Source organism: Sparus aurata, chromosome 14 (assembly GCF_900880675.1).
Source record: "Sparus aurata chromosome 14, fSpaAur1.1, whole genome shotgun sequence".
In the NCBI taxonomy this organism is placed as follows: domain Eukaryota; kingdom Metazoa; phylum Chordata; class Actinopteri; order Spariformes; family Sparidae; genus Sparus; species Sparus aurata.
Window position 1 is genome coordinate 5,008,967 of NC_044200.1, and position 25,495 is coordinate 5,034,461.

The 25,495-nt window shown below is 41.6% G+C and overlaps 2 protein-coding genes across 3 annotated transcripts; both read right to left on the reverse strand.

Moving 5' to 3' along the window:
* Positions 1-12,292: 12,292 nt before the first annotated feature.
* LOC115595161 (ankyrin repeat and SOCS box protein 13-like) lies at positions 12,293-21,852 on the reverse strand. Its single transcript, XM_030439303.1, has 7 exons — positions 21,650-21,852; positions 20,572-20,759; positions 20,269-20,425; positions 20,035-20,169; positions 18,085-18,276; positions 17,460-17,851; positions 12,293-17,082 (listed from the first exon to the last, which is right to left on the reverse strand). Exons 1-6 carry the CDS (start codon positions 21,828-21,830, stop codon positions 17,724-17,726), a joined length of 981 nt encoding a protein of 326 aa, XP_030295163.1. The 5' UTR covers positions 21,831-21,852; the 3' UTR covers positions 12,293-17,082; positions 17,460-17,723.
* A 17-nt stretch (positions 21,853-21,869) lies between these two features.
* On the reverse strand, positions 21,870-25,041 carry asb13a.1 (ankyrin repeat and SOCS box containing 13a, tandem duplicate 1). Of its 2 annotated transcripts, XM_030439305.1 has the most exons (6): positions 24,793-25,019; positions 23,464-23,651; positions 23,051-23,207; positions 22,832-22,966; positions 22,394-22,585; positions 21,880-22,291 (listed from the first exon to the last, which is right to left on the reverse strand). In XM_030439305.1, the coding sequence occupies exons 1-6, from the start codon at positions 24,833-24,835 to the stop codon at positions 22,143-22,145; spliced, it is 864 nt and encodes a 287-aa protein (XP_030295165.1). In that variant the 5' UTR covers positions 24,836-25,019; the 3' UTR covers positions 21,880-22,142. The 2 variants fall into 2 exon arrangements, with proteins under 2 accessions (XP_030295164.1, XP_030295165.1); XM_030439304.1 differs by having other exon boundaries at positions 21,870-22,291; positions 22,832-23,207; positions 24,793-25,041.
* Between the last annotated feature and the right edge of the window lie 454 nt (positions 25,042-25,495).

A 25,495-nucleotide genomic window follows, 5' to 3' on the forward strand; every position in this document is an offset into this window, starting at 1 on the left:
CTGGAAAGCGTGAGTAAGCGTTTCCTGTGGAAAACTGTACTTTCAACATGGTAATTTGGCTTCTGCAGCCGTGCTACTATTAACAGAACGAAGAGACACAGAAAAATGCTGTGTCAACTGTGAGATTTGCATTTAACTTTCCTCACAGTGTTGATAGAGAGGGGCAGAGGGAGATGGACAGCAGGGGGGGGGGGCAGCGGGAAGGTCAGGGTCTCTGCAGCTCAGGGTCAAAGGTCGACGCTGTGAGGACGCTGCACAAGGTCTGCAGAATTAAAAGATATTTATGGAGGCCGTTAGCCTGAGTGAGGCATTGACTTACACGCCAAAGACACAATTGGGACACACTGGTATGCACAATCAGATATAGTGAAGACAAGATAAAAGTAGGCGCACACACAAGCAGGTCAGCAGTATTAAAAGTAGGACAGCACATCGTTTAAAGCCACTATGAGTGCATGTGCTGTACAGAACATGTGCTTTTATTATCTTTCAAATTATATTTCCTTATTAGAACATTTTTTTAATTCGTTTTATTTTGTAAAGTGATAAGACAACCTGTGTAGAACCTGGAGCAGCCTGGATGCTTTCAGCCCTTCATTCTTCTACTACTCAGGAGGAGCCCAGCAAAGTTTTTGACATAATTAAAACGTCGCGTGGCTTTAAAGGAACAGTTCACAATCGTTTTTGACTTCGGTAGGTAGGGTGAGGTGTCGTAGTCCACAAACATTTCTGGAGCTTCACAGCAAAAAGTGTTGCAGCAACTGAAGTAGATGGGGGAAAATCATCTGACAAAAAGACATCAAATGTTTCAGAAGCCCGAAATTGATTTAAAAAGATACTATTTACACCCTCAACGCACGGTCGAGTTTGTGCACCCACAAGGAGAGGTCCTGCTCGCTATTAGCGCTGCAAACAAAAGACCTTTAAGCTCTGTGATTAGATGTTTCATACCTAAATGCTCCATGGAAGTCAGTGTGGACAGAAAAATAGGAAGCGATACTACTCAGAAAAACAATTATGCTCGCGTTTCTTACTAGGCAGCGACCCCTAGTGGCTGTAGTTATTAATACAGCTGCAAAGGAGGATGTAGTAGTAGAAGTCGAAGGAAGGAGTATAAAGAGTGAAATGTCGGTATAGGGAGGAGGGGAGGAACGGATGGGAAGGTGAACAAGCACACATCTGTCATTGAGGAGACCGCTGCTTGTGTCCAGCGTCAAACGAGAGGTCAACAGTGAGTTCTTTAAGCTTACTAATGTAGGGAATTTATATCTAATGTATATAAATATGTATGTATATAAGCTAAGCTAGGTGCTAAAATAGTGGTCTGCTGCTTCATATTTAGCCCTTTTAAAGTGACCTATGTCTATCTCTATCTCTATCTTAATTATCTGAAAGAAAGCAGTGAAAGAAAGAGGCGTATCTCCCAAATGTGGAACGATTCTAAAGTTTTTTATGGTCACAGGCTGGTAACTTTGACTTTTTTATCAGATAACCAGGTATGTTAACATAGCTGCTGAGCTTTTGTTCTGGTAATACAACCAGGAGAGTTTATATAGTTCAAAGGATTTAAAGTGCTCCAACTGTAAGTCATCCAACCGTGAACAGGACTTGAATCATGGTGCACAAACAAGAGTTGAATTATTGCCGAAAAAAAATAAATAATGGAACACCGCAACTGTACTGTTTGTGTGACATTCCGACGGCTGTTAGCTCCTCCTCGATCGCCGAGACAAAGATGAGCCGTGACAGTTTCGTGCCTCAGTACCTCCAGGAATGCTCATCGCCCAGTTTCACTGTGTCCCACCTTATCACCTACAGATAAACACACCACAGACAGTAAATTAAGCAGTCAGTCTCGGCTGCCTACCCAAAATAGAGAGGCACGTGAGGGTTGAAAGCAGAGCAGGACTGCCACAGGTGTAAACTGTTCTCCTCAGCACCTCGCCGGCGCCAGGCTGATATGTTCAGGCTAATCTCACTTTCCTATAAACTGTTATTACGGCTTAAAGAGCAGGGCTGATTTAATGCTGACGAGAAAACGCTTTGTTGAATGAACCGTGAATCTTTGTTTTATTGCTGTTGCCGCACGGTGTACATAGACACACATACACACACACACCAACAATAAATACAGCGAGGGATCAGTGTTGTTTTCCTGTAAATCCTCTCACGTGCATTAAATCTGTCATTGCTGCGATGTAGCGTTTCTCTCTGACATGTTTATGATCTATAGAACTGCTCTGAATGCATGTTCATTCACATTCCTGACCTTGAACCACCTTCCCCTTACCAAGCTCTGTTACAAAACTGAACTCACAATAAGGTTGTGGAATAATCGGGTCAGTCACAGACAGGTATTGAGAAAGAGATTCTCTCTGATATGTGACATTGAGGCTCTGTTGCCTTTGTAAGTGCACTTATTTCATTCAGGTAATTCTAACATTTTACCCATTTAAAAAAAAAAATGAAAAAGGGGCAGAAGTCTGAAGATACATATTCAAAACACAAATCAATCGAAGTTGACCTCAAAGCCATGAGTTGAGAAATCTGCATTCATGACCTGTGGAAATAAATGCTGAGATAAAAAATCCCAAATGCTGCTCTCTTTTTTTCATAGAGCATGTTTGTGTGCGCTGGACTATACAGATTTTCGAAAATACCATTTCATTTTCATAACTGGCTTAATCAGTCCTATGCCTCCTGTATAGACCCGACCAACAGTCTACAGCCACGCTAGCCTCGCTGTGAAGCTATCGTGAGCATGCACACATGTCACACCGACAAGGCCAATATGCTGGTTTTTGGTAGGCAAAATGTTTACTGTGTTCACTATCGTACTTTAGCATGTTAGCATGCTAACTTTTGATGATTGTTAAACAACACAGAGAAAAGGGTGATGGGAGTGTCACTAGTTTTGCATGTATTCCATCACAGCCTCATATGTAAATGACTGGATAGATAGACTGCAAATGACTTCCAAAAAAATCAGGCACCAAAACATCCTGGTTTGGGTTGAAATAACTAGTTACTTATGTAACATTAGTTGTGATTGTACACACTTTATGTACGTGACTTCACTTTACTACTTAATGTTGATTTTTGGTTTAACATCGGAAATGAACTAGCCACCCCTGACCTCTTCCTTATTGGGATTTTTTTTACTCTTCATACTTTATACTTTATAGTCTTTTGTCTTACCTCCTCATTTAGATGCTGTAATAATTATTACGGCCTAAAATTTGCCGCCTAACAAGAAACGTCAATATGGGTCATAATAACCACCTTTCACTGTCTGCCTGTACTGTATGATCATTTTTCTGATATGGATGGTCTTAAACCAAACTGCTAGACAAAAACACTATGCTAGCCTGAGCTGTGCTTGATGATCAAGGATTCATCCTGAGGGGACCACGAATGACGAGATAATTCTGTGTGGACCAAAGAGGTGGATGGAGCTGTGCCACTGGTATGACTCAAAATCCAAAGGCAATATTGCTTTCCAAATCAGTGTCTCATTACCGGGCCCACGCGCACTCAACTGTGACAATATGTCAAAAATGTGATTTATGGCTGAGGACATAAGTACATAATATTTATTTCAACCTGCTTGTGATCATTTTATGTTGTTTGTATTACTATTGCTTATTTTTGCCCAAAAGCAATCTTTGTGAACTTAAATGAACATCGTCTATAACTTGACAAGTAAAGAAACAGTCTGTTGAATTCCACGGATTTTCATTAAAGGCACCGCTGGAAACGGTAAAAAAAAAAAAAAAAAGAGGAAAAGGAAAAAGAAAAAAACAAATTCTGTTTTGGTGTGCTCATTACTCTGGATAATACCCAACACACACTGTAAAAAGATGTCAAAGGGACTATTGCTTAACTTAAGTTGTTCCAGTGTAAACCGATCACAGAGAGGCCTGTGGATTGATCACCATGGGACATATTCATCAAGGCTCTAACTCCAGGGCCAGTGTGCTTTCATGAGCTGTGCATGAATAACAATGCTGCCAGAAGGGCCTTTCTGTTGACGTGGTGAGGTTTTGTTTTGTCTAGTTTCTACTGATGTAATTGTTTTTTTTAAAGACTATTGTTTCATTTCGTGTTGTACGTTTGTGAATCTGTCTTTTTGAGGGCATCTTGCATGTGCTGGACTGCTGGCCGGCTGCCTCGGGAGGGGGGGGGGGGTTCCATTTCACCTCAGAGTGCGTCTTGTTGACAGGATTGATAGCAACAGAGTGAAAGCCCGCTAATGTTAAGGAACACTATGATAGAAGACTTTGTTGGATAAACTGCTCCCTGCTGCTGCTTCCTTAAGGCTCGACAATACATCTTCCAAGAGGAATGCAAGTCATTCGTCAAAGAAGTATAGCATAATGACAATTGAAATTAGGAAGCAAGTTTTTTCTGCTAGTGTCATCAGTCAGTTTCAGCCAGAGCCGTGTTCTCTGTGTTCACAGCAACAGCGCCTAATGGTTGATATGGTGAAACACTGGAAGTTGTTTAAAGAAGTGAAAGAAAATCAAGACACGTTTTGGTGTCCTGGATGCTGACACACCACACTGCCCCACACCCATTTTCATAGCCATTATTGAGTTCATTGTTGCGCAACCTGAAACCAGCAGAAGCCGCCGCAATGAACATGCAGCATGTCAAGTTGTTTTCAGCGCTAATACGCGGAGCTCCATAAATAATGAGCACCGATTTAAACCTATAATTCAACCGTTTACCGAGAGCATGTTTCAGCTCTGTTATAACGCAACCTAGTGAAGCAAAACAAGGACGCAAGCAATAAAAGATGCCTTATGTAAGTTAATGAACACGTTGCCCCAAGCCAAGGCATTTACAACCTGAACACTCTCCTCCTCCTCCTCCCTGTCTGTCTGTCCAAACCACTAACATGCTTCTCTCCTGGTATGGAGAGCACGGTGGCAACATACTAGGTCTGTGTTACAGTCCAAGTGTGTCATCACTGAGGTGAGAAAGGTCTAATTAATAGCTGCGAGGGAGACGGGAGCAGTCTGAAAGCACGGCACTACCTGCGGCACATTCTGTACTTTACCCTTGTTTTTTCAGGCTGAGGGATGACCTCCCATCATCGAGCACAGACAGATAGTACAGCGTTACATATGCTGGTTGGAGGTCATGAGTTACATACACATTTACGACTCAACAAGAAGGGTAAATAGCGATTACATTTATTTCAGTTATTTTAACACAGTGATTCCCAATAAATAATGATATTCGAGATTATCGTTAGTCTTCAAAACACAAGATTGTATAATGGCATTACGCGTTGCAATTAACTAAGATACACGTAAACAAAAAATAATGAATAAATAATAATTAGGTCAAAAAAATAAACTGTCAATGGTGGAGTGGTGAGGATAGAAGCTGCTTAGTAGTCTGGTGGTACGGCAGCGGATACTTCTGTATCTTTTGCCAGATGGCAGCAGGGTGATCAGGCAGAGGCTGTTGGCTTTTAGTGTGTTTTAGGCTCCGCACAGACATCCCACTTCACCAATACCATATGCTCCATAGATGGATACAAATTATGTTCAGGGTGTTTTAAATCACCTGCCTTATTGTACCGGGCTGTGCACAGATCAGCTAGATGTAAGAAAAAATACTTTAATTGTTAGCTAGAAGTACTGGAATAGGGCTAAAGTAACGTTGGTTAGCTAGAAGTAGGGGGGAAATGGCCTAAGTACCCTAGTCAACCAAAGATAATGAGGAAATTGTTGGAAAAAGTCAACCGATAAATGGTATTTGGGTGAATTTGGAAGTAGGTCAGGCAATGTTAAACCTTGGAAATATGAGCATCAGCTAAAAGTAAAGGATAAATAATGAATATTCAACTTGGCTCAACGAATAAATGATTGGTATAGTTCAAGGAAAAGGAGACAGACTTGGTTCAAAGCAATGGTTAGTTGGTTGAAACACCCTGACACGCCACAAAAACTGCTCAGGAACAAGTTCACCCCCCAGCAGACGGGACCCAAAGGATCCACTAGAAATGTGGATAAGTTGCACGCGAAACCCAAAGTGCAGGTTAAAAATCTGAACTTCAGCTCTTTTTTTTCCGTCCATACCTGCTCTTGGGTCAACGCCATAACTGTGCAAACAACAACACTTGGAACACTGCAGCACATTTGAGTGATATCCTTTGAGTTTTGACAGTCAGCAATTTGTCTTTTTCATTCACTAGGTTGTATAACTGTTCTCAGGTTGGTTATACAACTGACCTGCCTCGCCTTCGGCTGCCACATGAATATTTGGTTTTGATGGACTACAAAAGGGAGCTGCAGAGTATAACATTAAGTGCAAGCAGGCATCTAGTCTGTTCAGATGCTTTGCCTTTGATTACTCAGGCTGATTGAGTGTCCTGCTTCGGGGTGTAAATTTCACCTTCAGCTATTCCATCAAACTTCACTGAAGAAACAAAGTGACAGCTGGTTAATGTTAAGGAAGACTTTTTTTCCCCTGCTGCCGCTTCCTTGAGATTTGATTTGCCCCCGAAGATTGTAAGTCATATTCTGAAGAAGGACTGTGAGTTCATTGAGGTTGGGGTCAAGTATGATTATCATTTCCAGTGAGAGTCATTTTCATGAATAGTCTGTCCGGGCCTGTGACCAGAATGTTGTCAATTTTGATCCCTGGGCAAGCTCAAGATTCCCTTACAATTTAATATTACAGTGGATTGCAATTTCTTAACACTAGACCATGAGATGAAAAGACGAATCCTACACCTCTAGAGACCGTATATCATGAGTTAAATTTCCAATGTCAATGCAAATCACATGTCAGTGATGAGATGGCAGCATCAATAGTATATACAGCATGTACAAGTGGTATATATAAAATACTTTTTAAAGTAAGCTGCTACAATCAGCTGTTTTTGCCCACCAAGCTAGTGCTACATATGCAACAATTGTGAAGTCAGTATTAAGAAGTCAGTTTCAACATAACATATGAAATATATGCCTGTGAGTATGAGCACATGTCATTCTATGTTAAAACATGAATTAAAATGACTTATGTTAAAATAGTGTTATCGTGGACGCTATGCTCTGGTAGCCTGCTAATGGTAATTCCCATTATGTTTTATCATTGAGCTATAAGTGGTTCATAAAAAAATCAAATCATCACAACATCTAAGAGATTATTTGTCACTCCCTTGTACACAGCCTCAGCCACACCCAAATCCATCACAAAATTGAGCAAAATTTGGATGTATTTTCTTCACAGATACCATACGAGGAACAATTCTGCAGGCAATCAAACGGCTGGTAGATTACAGTCCGTGTTTAAATGAAATCATTGCAGGACTGATGCATATTTAGTGTTAACCTCAAACAATCTGTGTTATACAGTGTCCCTGTTCAAGGTCTAAGTATGGTCTAGACCAGGTCATTTGCTTTATTGAGTACAGTGGCTTCTGAAGAAAGAAAACAACCTTTTTTAATATCCGACTACACTGAGAATTGGCAAATAAAACTACTCTGAAGCAGGAAAGGTTTAGTCATCCCTTTTCCCTGGGAAATAATATAAAGGGAAATAAGAAATAGTAATCCACAGGACAGCGGAGAGGCGGCCAGTCTTTGGTCCAGGCCAGGTCATTTTGAACTTTCCTGGAAAACAGAGCGAGCCGTCCACCACTGTGCAGGCATGCGTCACAGCGGCCGAAGCACAAAGGCAGACAGTGAAAGCGTCGTGGAAGGGAACTCTGCTGACTTCATTCGCACTGGAGCGGCTGGATTTGGGATTGGGCAACTCCAGGACTGGGGACTCCCTTCAGAAAACACAACCAGATGGCTCGGTCATCTGGCTGCTTTTGAAGTGTCCCTGTGTGTGTGCATGCGTGTGTGTGTGTGAGAGAGAGAGTGTAACCCCAGGCGTTGTCATCCAGACACACGTGAATATTATTTTCTCAGACCAAAGCGGTCTGTTTTACTGTAAGTGTGGGATCAGACTGGCTGGGATCCTCTGGACTCCTGCTGAAAACAATTAACTGCAGCTAGGAGCCACTTTAACAGGTCTTTCATTTGCCAGCCCAATCAATGAATTACTATAATCAAAGTCTTAATCGTCTAAATCTGTTTTCACCGACTCTTTGCTGTGTTTTCTTCGCGTTGTAATTTATGAAATGTGTGTTTCCTGAGTCCTTACCACAAGCACTTGTTTTTCTTGACTGTGGTTGTCTTCTTCTGTTGAATTTCTGGAGAAACACATTTTGGTCAGATCAGTGTCTGACTCAGACTTTGTGTTCCTGACACGGCTGCAAGAGGTCAGAGTGACTGATGGCCTTTGACTGCTCTGATGGAGTCAATCTTTTACAGTTTACTAAAGAGAACGTGGTAAGAATGGTCTTTCTTTCTTTCTTTCTTTCTGTCTTTCTTTCCACATGGTTTCAGGTCTGCCTGGATGCTGGACAGAACCGCAACAGCTGCTGTGTAAAATACTTCCGTTCACGGAGATTAGGCTCTCCCCCCCGTTCTCATACGGTTTCCTGCAGAGAAGCAGTTGAATAATCTAATCCCAGAGGTCACCGCTAAAGACACTGCTTCGGTCAAAATGAGCAAAATCAAACACACTGCTTTAACAAAAAAAAAAAAGTGAGCGATCAAGAGACATACTATTTTGTTAGGTTTAGGAAAAGACTGTATTTTTTCTGCCACCAGGACATGACAGATAACACGTAGATACTGACATGTTCACGCCACTGGTTTACTGAAACTACAGCGGCTGATTTTCTGACTTTCGCTCTCTGCGCGTAGATTCTCGTGTCTCACATCTGCAGCTTGTTTCAGGGCGGTGATTTCCAGACTGCAGTGTCTGATGGGGGAGCGTAGCACTGGACCATCACAGCATCCAGCGCTCTGTTTATCCGCGACTCTCAAACAAAAGCCTCCCAGTTCCTGTCTGCTTAGCGCCTCAAATCCACAATCTTCTCTCCCGATCTTCCCCTCCTTTTTCCTTTCCTCCTCTCCTCTTTTACTGCCAAGACGTGATCCCCCCCTTCTGTTCTGTGTGCAACGAGGAAGACCTCTTTCTCATGAGACTAAAGAGAGCTGTGTTTTCCTGACAGATGAAGTAAATCAGCGGGGGCCAGATTCATTAGCCACAAGCCGGAGAGTGGCCACAGCTACAGGAGCTTGTTTTCTCTTTGCCCTCTGAGCACATGCTGACTGGGAAACACTGTTTGTCTCTGGCTCACAAACACCACAAGCATTTGGTTGGCAAAAAGTGATTCCTTTATCCACGGCACACTCTAGTGGTAAACGAGTGCAACTGATCTTATTGTTAGACATGATGTGAACTCAGATAAGGGCACGATCTCAGCTGAAAAGTGAGATTCACTGAGCTGTGATTCAAGGAAAAATGTCCCCAATGATACATTCTATCCTAAAATTTCTAAATGGCAAATATACAACAAACATGGGGAGGTCAGGAGGTACTTAATAATGTCAAGCAGAGTTGCATATTTGACAGGTTTGACTTATCTATACACTATACTGTGATACTTGCTTTGGTACCCCTGGTAGTTGACTTTAGACAGCCTCAGTTTAATACAGATGTTTCTATATGACTTAAATAAGCAAATGAGACAACCCGTGAGAAGACTGGCCATTTCCTCAGAGTTATTCTAGAGTTATGCCCGTCACCAGGTCGGATTCTGACTTATCTGGGTTGGGTTGGTCGTAAAATTTAAAACAACTTTTTCATGGTGGAGTCTCAAAGGTTCGCCCTCTTCAAACCGATTGGGGAGAGCTTGAATAAAACCACAAATATCTAAGTATGTTACCAAAATTGGTCTTTTAACTGTTGTTTGTGCTGACATAGACCTCCATTGCTCATAGCAGAGAAAAATGATTTATGTAAATATTTTCCCTGGGCCTTTAAACTTCCAATTAAGTAGCTTCAAAGTGAGCTGTCAGGGTCCTAAACATGCTGATATGCCTTATAAATAAGCTGAAAATAAGTTTGGGCCTATTATAAGTAAGTAGGACAGTATGATGTTTGGTATGCCTGCAAATCATCAAATACTGTATAACTGTCTTGTAAGACTGCTTTTAATATATTAGTAGAAACATGGACTCACTTCAAAAAAGTGATGGTCTGCTTACTTTCCAAGACCTTAAAGGTGCTTTCATCGATCTTTGTTTTATATTAACAATGGATAAAAGGACCAAAGGTAAGGTGAAAGGAGTTGTGGCAAACACAGACAAACTATCATCCAACAGTTCCTCAACTCAGCGTCTTTCCGCTCACTGTTTTGTTTCTCTTTCACAGCACTCATCAATCCCGTTTCCAGCAGCTGCTTTCAGCGGAGGAGCTCTAAAAGAAAACCCAGTGTGCACTACCTGCTCTGTGGAACAGTTAAAGGAGAACTTCAGTCGATTTAAACATGCAGCTTCATTGCTCAAGCTACTCTTGACTTGCCAGTACCGAAGACGCGAACAAATTTGGTCCAACCATTACAGAGCTCCGTGAACGGAGACTTAGCATTGAACGCTAACAGCATGGGGTCAGAACTTTACACTGTGTTTTAAGCGTCTTAACATGCTCCACATCTCACACCAAAAGTTATGCAACATCAGCAGACACCTTACAACACAGCACTGTAGCGTGTATGACTCAAAATGAATAAAAAAGTAGTTAAAACAGTGTGTTTGTGCAAGGAGCTACTTACCTGTTTGTTGACATCCGTGTGTTCCGGTAGCTAGACCAAACTAGTCAATCCGTCGAGCGCGCACTTACTCCCTCACTGGCGGAGACGGAAACGTAATCCAGCATTTTCGTGTTTCTGTTCATAATGTACATGTCCATGTTACAGCCTGTCATGAGCCATGAGCCTTACAACAGCCTGGTAAGCCTGTTAAGTGCACACTCGATGGATATGCTAGTTTGGTCTAGCTACCGGAACACACGGATGTCAACAAACAGGTAAGTCGCTCCTTGCACAAACGCACTATTTTAACTACTTTTTTATTCATTTTGAGTCATACACGCTACAGTGCTGTGTTGTAAGGTGTCTGCTGATGTTGCATAACTTTTGGTGTGAGATGTGGAGCATGTTAAGACGCTTAAAACACAGTGCAAAGTTCTGACCCCATGCTGTAAGCGTTCAATGCTAAGTCTCCGTTCACGGAGCTCTGTAATGGTTGGACCAAATTTGTTCGCGTCTTCGGTATTGGCAAGTCAAGGGTAGCTTGAGCAATGAAGCTGCATGTTTAAATCGACCGAAGTTCTCCTTTAACAGCTAAATTCCTTCATTTACAGCTTGTTTATGCTGCCCCCCAGTGGCCAAAAAATACTTAATGCAGCTTTAAATTTAAAAATCTTTTTTCTCTCACTTACAGTTACACACTCCAGGACTATTTTATTTTTTACCAATTTACAGAACTCTTTAAAGAATACAGGAAATAATTGTTCTGGCATCTCTACACATATATGTTAAAACTTTAGCAATTAGCCCATCCTTTGAATATGGTTGTGAAAACGTATCACACATTAACATTAGCAAACGATTCATGATCTTACCACTCCCCTGCACAAGGTTTGTTTTTCCGATATGGACACAATATCTATCAGAGGAACGGAACTGAACCATGATCCATTTTATCAAAAGATGATTAAAAAAAATATATATATAAAACTGAGTTTAAAAGAATAGCATCCAAGTTCTATGTTGTGTATTTTTGGTAACATGTTGCATCATTACACACATCATCTTTGTAGTTTAGGACTTTAAAAGGTTGCCTCCTCAAAATGATGCCTGCGGTAGAACCAATGAAGTTAAATGTCATATTGATAACATTTTCAATGTAGACAAATCATTTCTTTAAATGATAATAAAAGTAATAATAATAATAATCTACAAAGCTTGTAGTAAGTTGTCAATTCTGATAAGGTTTGTGAGCCCAAAGTATCAATGGTATCGCGTTGGTATCACCTCTCATCAGCAATTAAGTCTTGGTAGTTGCCAGTTTGTATACTTTACTGCCCTCACATTAGCTAGCTAGCATTAGAATGTTAACATGTGCTAGCTAGAATTAGTAACGTTAACTTGCACAACAAACTGGCAACTACAAATGATTCAAACAACAGCGGTGTAGTGGCTGCTATCTAAGGGGGGGGGGGTAATCAAATGCCACATCTAATGGCTGAATGTTATCAATAACACCTTAAAGGAAATGTTGAAGACAAAGCAACGTTGTGCTTTTTGATATGAGGACCTAGAGTCCAGCCAGGACATAAAAAGAGTCATGCAAAAACATCAGACACAAACTTGTCGATAGAACAATTTATTCATTAAATTAACATTTGTCACATTCATATTTGTGGGATGATCAGCTTTTTGTAGCACCTTCAACAGATATATCAGTGGACTTTGAGCAGGAAAGTTTCACATCCAACCATCAACCTGAGCTTCAACATTCCTATTATGGAACGAGGACCATTTCTCATCTTAGATAACTGGACATTCCCTGCATGCCTGCCCTCCTCTCCTCCGCTTTTTCCAGTCCCTTCTGCAGATTTAAACTACTTTGAACCCAAGCATGTTTTGTGGCGGTTATTTTAAGCCAAAAGTAGAAAAAGCCTGTTGACAAGTCTTAAAGGGAGCACTCCATGGGAAGAGGGAGAAATCTGTGCTTCAGGATAACTCAGGCTTAGGATTATTATTAATCATTTAGACAGCATTTTTGTAGCATGAAAACTAGTCAAAATATCTTCCAGTGATGGAAGATCAACTTTTAGGAATTCAGATTTTTGATTAAACAAACTGCGAGAGCTGGCATATTTATGGAGTGCAGCAGACAAGCTCCACATTCAGGCCAGCATCGTGCAGCCCGGGCACGTTTAGGGAAAGAGCCAAGGGAGGGGAGTGAACCGAGAGATTTGGATGAGGGTCTGAAAGCATAAAATATTGCTTTTGAAAGCCTTGCAAAGATCAGTCCGACAAACAGTAAACACACCGGTGCAGACCTCCATAAATGCCGACCCATGGCCTCTTGTGTGTGAAAGCTGCGCAAGGTAAGAGTTCCTGCTGGCAGCCCCAGATAGAACTGAAAAGTTTGGAAGTTGTGAACTTAATCAGCCAAAAATCCTTAAGGGTGATGTCAGTAAAGCACGTGGATGGTGTGTTATGACTGAAAGGGGAAAAGGGAAAGCAAGAAAGGGATATTAGAACGTAAAGAGAGCCACATTTTCTGACCACAAGAAGTATATACGATATTTATATAAGATAATCAATACGCAGGGTGCTACAATCAGCATGTAGCCCAAAGGCCAACAAACATTTTTTATCTATCTAGATTGTTTTAGTGTGAACTGCAGAATTTTGGAGATGTTGCCCCTTTAGGTGAATGCTGCCAGACTGCACAAGACTGATAGAGATCATGGTGGAGTTCGAGGCCAACATTTACACCAGAGATCAGCACTGCTGTTTAGTGCAGTTCATTCTAGGTGGTATACTGTCAGCAACTGGCCTTGTTTCACCTCTCATCCAAGAGGCTTCTTCTAACTAACTGGAGGGGAGTTGCAGGCTCCATGCGGGAGTGTGTGGGAGTGTCCTTACAGAGTCGTTAGGGCCACTTGTGGGTGTTTGATCCAACCCGCCTTCATGTGGGTTACTAGGGCTAGATGAACGTAGGTATGAATGGTTGTTAAGCTGTTTGGAGAGTCTTGACTTGAGGAGTTAGCACTCCTGTGGGCTTAAGCCTGGTTTATGCTTCTGCGTCGCGGCGACGGCGTAGCTACATCGTCGTCCCTACGTCGTCATTGAGCATTCGTAGTTCTGCGTCAAGAGAACGCGTTGCTCCGCCAAGCGGCTAGGGGGGTGTGGCTGTGTCTTTGTTTGGTTTCGGGGGGTTCATATCGGATTCCTTGGTTTTCTTCCGGTCAGACAGTAAACAATGGCAACTGAGATGGAGCGGGTGTTTTTGGAGATAGAGCTCGTGGATATTGAACAACAAATGCGGTGGCGGTGTTGTTATACTGTTGACCGGAAAAGCAACTTCCGGAAATCACGTTCTGAGCGGACCAATCAGAGTCCTTGCCGTTCGTGTCTCGACGCGTCGACGTGACACATAGTCAGGATTTTTTGGAGGCGCACGTCAGGCTACGGCGTAGGATCCGCGTAGGGGTCTGCGTCGACGACGTAGCTACGCCGTCGCCGCGACGCAGAAGCATAAATCAGGCTTAACTCTATGCAGTACTGAGTTCCCTCCCCAGACAGCTTAACAACCATTCACATCTGGGCTCGCCTAGGCCTAAAGACCCACATGAAGGCTGGTTGGGTAAGTGACCCACAACTGGCCCTGATGACTCTGTGAGGACACTCCCACACATGGTTTAAAATCCTGCAACTCCCCTCTAGTTAATTAGAACAGAAGAAGCCTCTTGGATGAGAGGTCAATGTCTTCAAGAAACTGAAACAAGTCCAGTTGCCTACGATACAGCACTTACAATTCAAGAATATGTCATATTGACAGCTAACATGGCAAATTTTACAAATCCAGTAAACAGTAGATAATGAAGGCTGCTTCTATTGGAGAGACTGTATTGACTTTGTGAAACGCTGTATTCAACACCACATTCCTACATGAAACTACTCAAACAAAAGGTCTGTTGATTATCTTGAGTAACCAAGTCATGATTTCTGAAAAGAGACTTCTGTTTAAAAACATGTTTGTTGGCCCTTTAAGCACCACAAGCCGAGTGCCATCTAGTCCCATTACATTGGAGAGAGGACAGACATCTCTAAAGCCGTTTTCTCCAAAACTGGAGCTCAAAACGTCTAGATGGATAAACAGCATTACAGGTAAGTAAAGGTTTGCTTTTGGAGCTAAATGTCCCTTTAAGAGGTGCCTTAACTAAGCAGGGAATCACTTGTGAAGCAATTAAGACAAGAACCCTCACAAACCTGCCCAGTAGGTATATGTGCAGGTCAACGTTAAGTGGCAAAGCAGGCAATAATGTGGCCTTTATGTGCTTAATTGTTGGATTACCTCAGGAAACGGAGCAAAGCTGTTAGTTACCGAGCTGTCAGCTCCAACTCAACTATGTAAAAGCGCCTGTGATAAATGTGGTGGAAGCTGGTGAACAGATTGTGCTTTTTATAATACATTCTGTCCTCAATTACTTCAAACTAAGTTTCCTGTCAAAAATGGAATGCGTGTTCCTGTGCGAAGACGTCCTGTCTCGACGGAGGTGACAACTTAAGTAAAGATCGCCGGTCATGAAAACAGAGAAGAAGAAGAACAACAAGAAGGAGGAGAAAATGCAACTAATCCATCCGATTTATGTCTTGGTTTGAGGAGAAACAGACACACCTGAATAAAAGCCTTCATGGCTTTTCATCTTGTAATGTGTGGCCACGTCTTTGACTTACCCTGCAATGTCCTGCTGTCAAAAGTAAGACTATGTTCAGCCTCAAACTACAAATTCAGAGTGAGTGTTTGGCCTGACTCAACCTCAACAGATGAACAAAGGTTATGCAACTTCCAAAACAGGTCACGTCTACTTAGAAGCACTTTATGGAATTCATAAACAACTTCCTGCACCGCCTTCTAAAAATACTGACGCCTCGCTGAGCTCTCTAAGTCGTCTCTATAAGCAGATTTAATGGGGCAACAGACAAAAGCTATAAATAGGCAGCCAGAATGAACGCTTCCTTCAAACTTTAGTGTCTGTATCAAACAAAGGCTGTCGCCGGGCACGGGGGGTTTGGATCACAGGAATCTGAGATGATGCCAAGCAGCATCTGGAGAGTGTCGACTCCGAGTGCTGCTGTGACAACAACGCTGCTAGCTATTCCTCTGGATGTTACCTTAAATCGATATACAACCTTTAGTAATGCAGGGAATGTAGACTGAGCAATGCCTTCCTGCACATATTGAACTGCTGCTCAGCATTTACAGAACACCTGCGAGTTAAGTGACTTGCATGAACACTCCCAGCAAATCCAGGATTCAATCCTGTGACCTTAAGTTGACAAAAAGAACAACACCATGCCATTTGTCCTCTTCCTCTCCCTGGGCCCTGACACTTGTTCTCTAGTTTAATAAACACTCATTTAAAACATCTCTTAAAATTAGAAGCCTGGTGCTCTCTTGTAGTGCGAGTTACACTGATATTTCTTTAAATACCAAACATTACGTGCTATTTAAGACTTTTATAGCTGCAATTTATAGTTAAGATTACACAGTGGCACCTCCATTGGCATCAACAAACCCTGGCCGACAAAAATATCCTTCGCACAGTGCTCACGTTTACCAAGCCAAGCCAAGCCACTGGGGTAGTTTATAGAGACGAGACTAAAGTGGTGATAGCAGCTTTTGTCTAGAAAGAAGATGCTATTATGCTAGGATTATCATTTCCTGTCAGCAAAGTTAACTGTCAAAATTCAACCAGTAGGTTTTCATGCACTATATAAAAATAAGTATGAATTCCCATTTTCAAAAGGGAATTCAACAAACTCAGCATGTCACAGCCTGTGCCTGCAGAAACAGGCACTGTTTGAGTCGCCCTAAAGGATTACATTGCAGCCATTTCTGGGTTGATCTACCGAAACCATTTCAAATCTTGTGTTGCGTATTAATCTTTTACACACCGTAACATGTAAGTACAAGCCCCAGGCGTAATAATACCAGAATATTGTCCCAAGTAGGCCATAGGTAAGGTACTCTTGACTTTGCCGATAGCCAATAATCACTCAAAGTGTTCACGGGGTGTTAACGGTAAGGTGTTTGCCATTTCAACAAAAATGTTTTTGTCGTTACTGTATGAAACAACCTCTTTACATCAGGTTCAGGTAGTGATCTTTCTTGTGCATGCACATAAATCAGAACATTGTCAAAATAAGGTCCAGACCATCCCACACTAGGGCGATATGACAGTATACACCATGCAGCAGTAGAAATGTGTTCACTGGTCTTGATCAGGTAATACCGTTCCCACCGTGGGAGCTTTACCTCAGTCTCCCTGGAAAGTTATACTGTAAATTCACAGCAGACGGCATCATTCACATTTGATACCTGAACGCTTAGATTTTAAAAGAACAATGGTTATATTAAACAGGGTTCGTACACATTTTTCAAGGTCAAATTCAAGCACTTTTCAAGCACTTTTAAGGGTCATTTTAAAGATTTTCCAGCACCTTATTGCTTGGGTAAAATACTTTTCTACAGGAATATATAAACTCATTATTTTTTCTTCACTTTTTATCACAATAAAGTACATTGTATTATGCTGTAAACATCTAAAATTATGTTTCATAATAGCAAAAACTTCAGAAATTAATTATCCAGTCTGATCCAAATTTTGTGAAAGACACAGAGTTATAATGTCAAGCACTTAAACTAAAATCCAAGCACTTTTCAGACCTTGAAAACACAACATTGAAATTCAAGTACTTTCAAGGATTTCAAGCACCCGTACGAACCCTGATTAAAGCATTTTCTTAATTCAACATTACATTTATATAACAATGACTGTTGCCTGATATATTAGTGTGATATAAAATTGCCTGTCTTAACCCCGCTCTTGCAAGACCTGAGGTGAAGGTTCAAAACTGTGCTTGGGACTAAACTGCGTGTCTATTATAATCATATCTAATGCAGTGGCACCTTTGCTGTGCTCTTTTCAGAATTGCGCAACAGCTCTGTGAGTCTTCGGTCTTTATGAGCGCTGATCCAGCTCCTGGCTCCATGTGGCACTCACTGATAGCAGAGGTAGCTAATTAGGAGTTTTGGTATGTCCAGTTGACCTATGGCCTTCAGTGCTCTGGTGCCCAGCTTCTTCCTCACTGCCAACCTGCTGAGCTGCTGCAGACTCATGGGACTGGCTACAGATGGAAAAAACTAAGAGTTAGATGCAATGGCTTCCGGACTGGATGCATATTACATATCAGCATCATGGTAAACAACAAGTGTCATCTGTCTGAGCCTTCCTGGAAGTGAAATACGATCCTGGGTTGCCATCTGCTGGTGCTGCGTTGGCACTACACAATCCGGGTGATCTAAATGTGATTTGTAATGTTGGTTTTCCACGCAGCCCTTATTTTTGAGAGTGACTTACCCTCATAATACTGTAGGCAGACTGCAGAGGGAGAGCCTGGGGGGGTGTAATCGACAGGTTTCCTGTCGTGCTGATCTCTGGCGTAAATGTTGGCCCCGAACTCCAGCAGTATCTCTATCATCTCAACCTGCATGTTCTTAGCAGCGTGGTGCAGCGGAGTCTCGTGGAGTCTGGCAGCATTCACTTTAGCACCTAGAAAGGAAATTTACATTAACGTTAACTGTTGATTTTCTTTTTAAAATAGCCTCAGTAATATCCTAAAACGGCTGATACTACAGGAGAAAAACAGTGCAAGTTGGGACTTTTCTCAGCAGTGGATTAATATAATACACATTATACAACAAGTAGTTCCATTGTGCTTAAATTAGTATGAAAGCACACCTTATTCAGCACTAAAAGGTGCACAAGGTGAACACAAGGTGAAGTAACAATTTATTAAATAATTATAAACTTTGAAAAACAATCTCAGAACTTGAACTTGCAACTGAAATAGCCAAGTTCTCCAATATACTTATATAAGTTACACATAGAATTTGATGAATTAGTCTGTTTTTTTGCGCTTTATGTTTTTTTTATCAACTAATATAATTTATGGTGATGTTAGGTTGATGTTAGACCACCCTGTTAATGCAGGGGCATGCCTTCCTTGTGTGCAACACAAATTGTTTTTTGTAAGGCTTAATGCCAACAAATATGGGCTTTAGGGGAATAAAACATGGTGTAGGTTTTAGAAATGAACGCATCTGTCTTTTTGCGATACACAAATCGCCTTTACAGAACTCTGGAGTTATAAAATGTTTGTATCACACTGAGACTGTTCTGTCTTTATTTTACATGAAGTTCCTGAACCCTCCATCCGCTGTGCCAGTAAGCAGAGTGCATGGCGCTACTAGCTAGCTTAACACATGTGTAGTCTTTGGATGTAGGCCTGGTAGTCTTAGTTATAATAAAACTGTGCTTGCTGAGCCTTTTTTGTATTAATATGTGGTATTAATTCAGATGGGGAAATTCCACGATCTCTAGGAAACTGCTGACGGCTGACTTAAATGAAACTAGAAGTCGTCTCTGTTGCTAAGTCGTTCCTAAGGGTTAACCTACCTGCAAGAGCATTAAACTAGGTTTCATTACATAGGAGTCTAGTGACACGACACTTAAGGGTGAGCTTGAACATCATTTGTGGCACAACAGTGATGCGGTTAGGACCAAGGCGCTGAAGTTAAAGCAGTTAAAGCACATCCTGTCGTGTAATATTGCTTAATTTGGGCCTGCCAGCAGAATATGTAATACAGAAAATTATTTAATGAAGGAGCATGTCAAATCACATTCCTCTGCAACTATGCACATTTCATAACAACTCACTAAACACTAGTCTCACTTTGTAGTGAATTTTGGCTCTTACACAAACAATCCGTAAACAATGCTATCATGAAAATAAGAATAGGAATGTGGTTGGTTCTGGGATTTTTGGTATCAGAAACATCAACAAAAATATATATATATATCTAAAAAGGAAGAATTTACAAGAAGTCCATGCATCAGGACACAATTTTGCCAAAATAATACAGCAGTCACTTTACCTATCTCATTCACATTTCAACTCCCTGCTGGTTGATTTTCAAATGGATTTGAAAAAAATGAAAATAGTGGCAACACAGAATGTAGGAAATCAATCTAAACAAACTTCCTTGTTAAATGGTCACTGGTGAAATCAACTAATAGGCTAAAACATGCAAAACCGTCGGTATGGACGCATGTAAACTTGGTGTCTGGTGCCACAGGTTCATCTAAGGTTGCAGGGGGTATCATTACAGGCCAGCTAACACGTCCTCAAGTGACACCCCACTGGTATCCAAACACCCAAACTCGGCAGCCATCTCATACCATTTAAATCCCAACCTATATAAACCGAGAGCACTTATTTCCCGATCCCGTCTTTGCATTGACGCTCACCTGCATTGAGCAGCACTTTCACACAGTCCGTGTGTTCCTTTGAACAAGCCACATGCAGCGGGGTCCCGTAGTAAATGTCGTACGCCTCCAAACAAGCATCCATGGCAATCAGGAGCTTCACACAGTCTGAGCTTCCTGAAACATGACAAGAAAATATTGTCATGGAAGTTTATTCACAGGTGGGTTATCGACTCCATTGAAGCTAAAACGTGTTAAGAGAGCTGAGGCACTCACCTCCCATACAGGCTTCATGGAGGGGCGAGGCTGTGCGGGAGGTGAGGGCAGAGTTGACTGTAGCACCGTGATCCAGAAGGAGCCTCACACACTCTATACTACCTGCCGAACAGGCATCACATAGCGGGGTGCTCCCGTCTACGTTCCTTGCATCCACCTGAGATGCATCACATCAACATATGATTTTACTCAAGAATATCAAGATGGATAGATAAGTTTGTGGGTCTATCAAAAAGCTAGCCAATTTCCATTAAAGTCACCCATGATATTGCAGTCAGACACCTGTCATTCGGCCTGGTTTACCTGGGCTCCAGCATCCAGCAGCAGCCTAACACACTGGGCCTGTCCGCGGAGGCAGGCCTCATGCAGCGGTGTGATGGAGTCCACCGCTACAACATTGACTGAAGCTCCGCTTTGGATGAGGCGCTGCAGTTGGGAGGTTTGGCCGAGGGACGCTGCCTTGTGCACCTCCGTTCTCTCTGCCCAGCAGCCTGCAGGGGACCACAATACAACAGATGTGTACAGATGGGCATTAACTAATCTACTGTAGTAGTACAGAGTGTTAATTAGGGATCGACTGATATGTTTGTTTCTTTTGCTGATTATTAGTAATCAAGGAGACGGATAGCTGCTATTTGGAACCGATACACATTTGCAGTAAAAGTGAAAATCTTACAGTCAAATGTTGGAATAACCAGTGATGGAAGGTAACTAAGTGCAGCTTACTCAAGTGCGTAAGTTGCCTATCATATTGTACAAACTACAGTATATTATTGCCATTATTATTATTATCATCCTCATCTATTCACTATGACATCCTAGAAAAATAAGACTGACAGCAAGAAGCATTAAATGATACAATTCCTGGTAAATGTCTAATACAATACTGAGATCGAAAGCGAGATTGTAAGTAGAGTGTGTACACTTCACACAGTTCTTGATAACAATATATCAACTGTATGTGCAAATACAACTGTTCACCTCAATTCACAAATTGACATAAACATACTGGATGTCGAGGGTGTTGTGCTGTACAGGTTGTCAGCAAAAGCACATGTTTATTTTGATCTTAACACATTAACCGAGGTTTTAATATGAGTTATTATTCAGAATCTATTTACACACGCCTTCTACACTAACGTACAAAGGCAGAAGAAAATAAGAAGCAATAACAGGACGTAAAATGATTGGCATACAGTTGTTAGCAAACAGCTAGCTACAGGCTATGGGATACACATGCCAGGAATGCTGTTGCTAGCTTATTAGCTTGCCTGTTGACAGTTCTACCACACATGACGCCGACGTCAAAACTGGGTCATGATCCCAAAACGCGACAGTCTCAACGGCCGTGACGTCTACTCGGCCGTTACTTCATACTCACCGATGTCTCCAAAGAAATACGGCCGAGCATTTTCAATTTCCATCCTCTGTCGGTCTCCTCCGCGCAGAATTAGCGACGTTAACGCAGAAAACGGCGACACGAGATGTTCGTAAACAGCCGCGTCCTGGTAATGTTTACATGCGGCTCGAGTCACGTGATATACCTGGAACTCGAAGCGCATGCTGGGATTCGTAGTATTTATACCAAACAGGTTATTTCAGGCTCCGTAATAAACGCAATACATATTTATTCTACATCACGACACATAAATGTTCATAATACACAACATTATATTGCAATACAAGGACCTATACACTATCTAAGTAGCAATAATGAATCAGATCCTGAGTTTCATGACATGAATTCAAGAAATATGGTAGGTCACCTAAGATATTATAAATTATAAGCAGTCATGGTGTCGATGTTGCTTCTTTTGAGAGAGATTGCATTTAATATCAAACAACAGTCTCTCACACAGTAATCCATTCATGTATCACTTTAGTGATGTGGCATGATCACAGTACTGGAGGTAGTTGTAGATGCGGTGTGATATGTCCAGCTGACCTATGACCTCTGACGCTCTGGTACCAAGCATCATCCTTACTGTGACCCGACAAAGCTGCTGCAGGCTCAGAGGATTACCTGCAGAGAAGAAGATGTTTTTTTAATATATATATATATATAATGACTCAAAAGCAAAGGAAGAAATTGCTAATTGCTCTCTGAGGCAGTGCATGAACTCACTTTCATAAAATATGAGGCAGGTGTGAGGGGGAGACGCAGGTGTTGTGTAGTCTACAGGCTTTCTTCCCAGGTTGTCACTGGCGTACACATTGGCTCCAAACTCCACCAATAGCTCGATCATGTCCACCATGCTAACTCGTGCAGCATGGTGCAAAGCTGTCTCATGGAACTTGACAGAATTCACATTGGCACCTGTAGGAAGTTGAGATGAGGTTAGGCCTTTTGTTTGGATTCATGGATTTATTACAGCTGGAATAATTTGAGGATATTTGGTATGCTATGTGACTGCCAATCACAATGAAGGATAAAATAGTACTGGTGATACCTTTTTCTGTCAAAAATATTTTTGTCAATCACTGCCCCACCATTAATTGGGCTTTACACCTGCATGGAGGAGGTGTACATTTTAAGTTATATACCTGCAGTCTTCTTGCTGACCTGCATTTAGCAACTCCTTGACACAGTCCACGTGTCCTTTAGCACATGCAATGTGGATGGGTGGACCAAAGTGGACATCATACGCCTCCAGCTGGGCACCGCTGGCTATCATCAGCTTCACTATTTCAACATTACCTGAAAAGGAATGTACAGTTTTACTGGGGAATGCAGACAGGGTATGATTGGTTGGACCCCGTCTTACTGCTGCTGAAGGTTTACCTTTTATGCAGGCCTCGTGGAGTGGTGAGGCGGTGAGAGCTGTGAGGGATGGGTTGACTTTGGCTCCATACTGTAAAAGCAGCTTGGCACACTCCAGGCTGCCAGAAGCACAAGCATGACACAGAGGAGTGCTGCCATGGATTGTCCGTACATCCACCTGAAATAACCAGGGAGACGATACTCGTTTTATTTTTTTCCGCACAATTTTAGATTTTAGATTACTGTCAGCATATTAGTTGCACATGTCACGCTTACAAGGACCTGTCACCACGTGAAAAGTGGGTAGATATAATACTTACTATAATAATGGCCATACCTGTCCCAGGTTATTTGAGCATTTTATTTGTTCATATCTATACAAGTCAGGTTTTGTCCTCCATAGATGCTGGTTGGACCATGGAGGTGTATCTTACCTGGGCTCCAGCCTCCAAGAGCAACCGGGCACAGTTTGGATGAGCCTGTATGCAGGCCTCATGGAGCGGAGTGATGTTGTCCACTGTCACCATGTTGACCGATGCTCCACTTTCTAGCAGCTGTTTCAGCTGCAGAGCCCTGCCGTGGGACGCTGCTTCATGCAGGGCAGTCCGGTCTGCCCAGAAACCTTATAGAGGCAGTCACACATGAACAGCTGTTTCATAACAGGTACAATGAAAGCTTTGTTCAGTTTTTCTACATTTTTATTATACGTACTTACGTACATATCTCCAAGTTTAAAAAGCTTTTTATAAAGCTGTTGATGAAGGTTCTCAGTAATCCAGTCATGGTAACTAAGTGCTATATCGTAGGCAACTGGACTTGTTTCTGTTTTTAGAAGATGTTTTACCTCTCACCCATGAGGATTCTTCAGTTCTAACTAACTGGAGGAGAGTTGCAGGCTTTTAAACCCTGTGCAGGAGTGTCCTTATGATCAGAGGTGAGACATCTTCAAAAAACTAAAGTCCAGTTGCCGAAGATCTAGGCATTTGTATTTGTTTCCAACATGTAAATGCTATATAAATCTATACACTGTTGAAAACGCTGCATGTGATGACACGTTAATATGAAATCCTAACTCTACTTTTGCCCCAGTTTTAATTTAAATAATAGTAATAATTATAAAATAATAATATAAATTACAAACAAACATTTTGTTCGAACAATCTCTTGTGTTTTCAACGATAAACTTCACATTTTATCCAAACGTATAACATAAAACTCATGGTGCTTTAATGTGCAAGTTATCAGGTTAAAAATAATATATAACCAGAAGTTCTAAAAATGATACACTAGTATTTCGTAATAACCTTAACACCTTGTTATAATGTGGAAGTATGTGTGTTGTGATGTGAAAACGTTATAACGTCATACTGATCGACTTTTCGTTTTCGGATGTTGCAACACTATGCTACCGAAAACACAGCTGTTGAACTTGGCCTAGTTTCTCAGCAATTTCTTTGGAAGCAACTTTAAAGGTGGCCTAAAATGTGTTTGTCCTGACAGTTAGCTTTTTTTATAAAAAAAAATAAAAAATAAAAATAAGTGTCATGTAGCCTGTGCATTACGGTCATGGTTGACACTTGTCATGTGTCGGCTGCTTCTCGCCGGTTCAGACCACCAAATCACTCAGTGTCACGAGCAGGGCACGAGCACGACTTAATGAGATTAGACGTCGACAACATCGACGGCCATTCTTGACATTCTTAAAGCAGCAGACATTTTAGGTATGCAAGCTGTTCATAGTGAAAACTATTTACAATGCTCACCGATGTCGCAAAGAAACGAACGGCGTGCAGCTGTCACCTCCATGTTTTACCGGTGAACACTTCGTGCTGGGTGACAGCAGAGGTGCCTGGCTCGAAACATTACCCAAGCTAGTGTCGAATGGACTCAGCGAAGAATTGTGGGAGTCGTAGTTAGAAGGCATAAAGTCTCAGGAATATTCTCGCGGTATCTCTGAGGTTCCCAAATATGGTATGACCAGACAGCTCAATTCTGTGTGCTAATAAATAAAACAAGAATACACACACTAACGTATACGAAATCTATTGTATTACATAACGAAATTGTTCTTTTTTTCGTCTGTTAAACAACAAGAAAACAAGTTGTTTTCTTTTTTAAACTTATATAATCACTTGTTCCTTCATTTGAAAAGTTCTGGATTGCGCCAGGAATCTCAAATTGCAAATAAAAGGTTGCTATGTGTAATAAAATAAATACCTGACAGATACAATAGCAGTCTACATGTCCCCCAAAGAACATTTGAGTATCATGATGCAACTACTTTTTCCATCACTGTGTTGCTGTGATTGCAGGCTCCCATAACCATCAACATTTACAACTGTCAATAAATAACCAGATATTTTGTAGAAGTCAGTCTTAAGAGTTCAGGGTTGAGGAGCTGCAGGTGTGTTTCACTTGGGTTACATACAATCACCAACTGTTGTTCACACGAACACTTTAATGTAA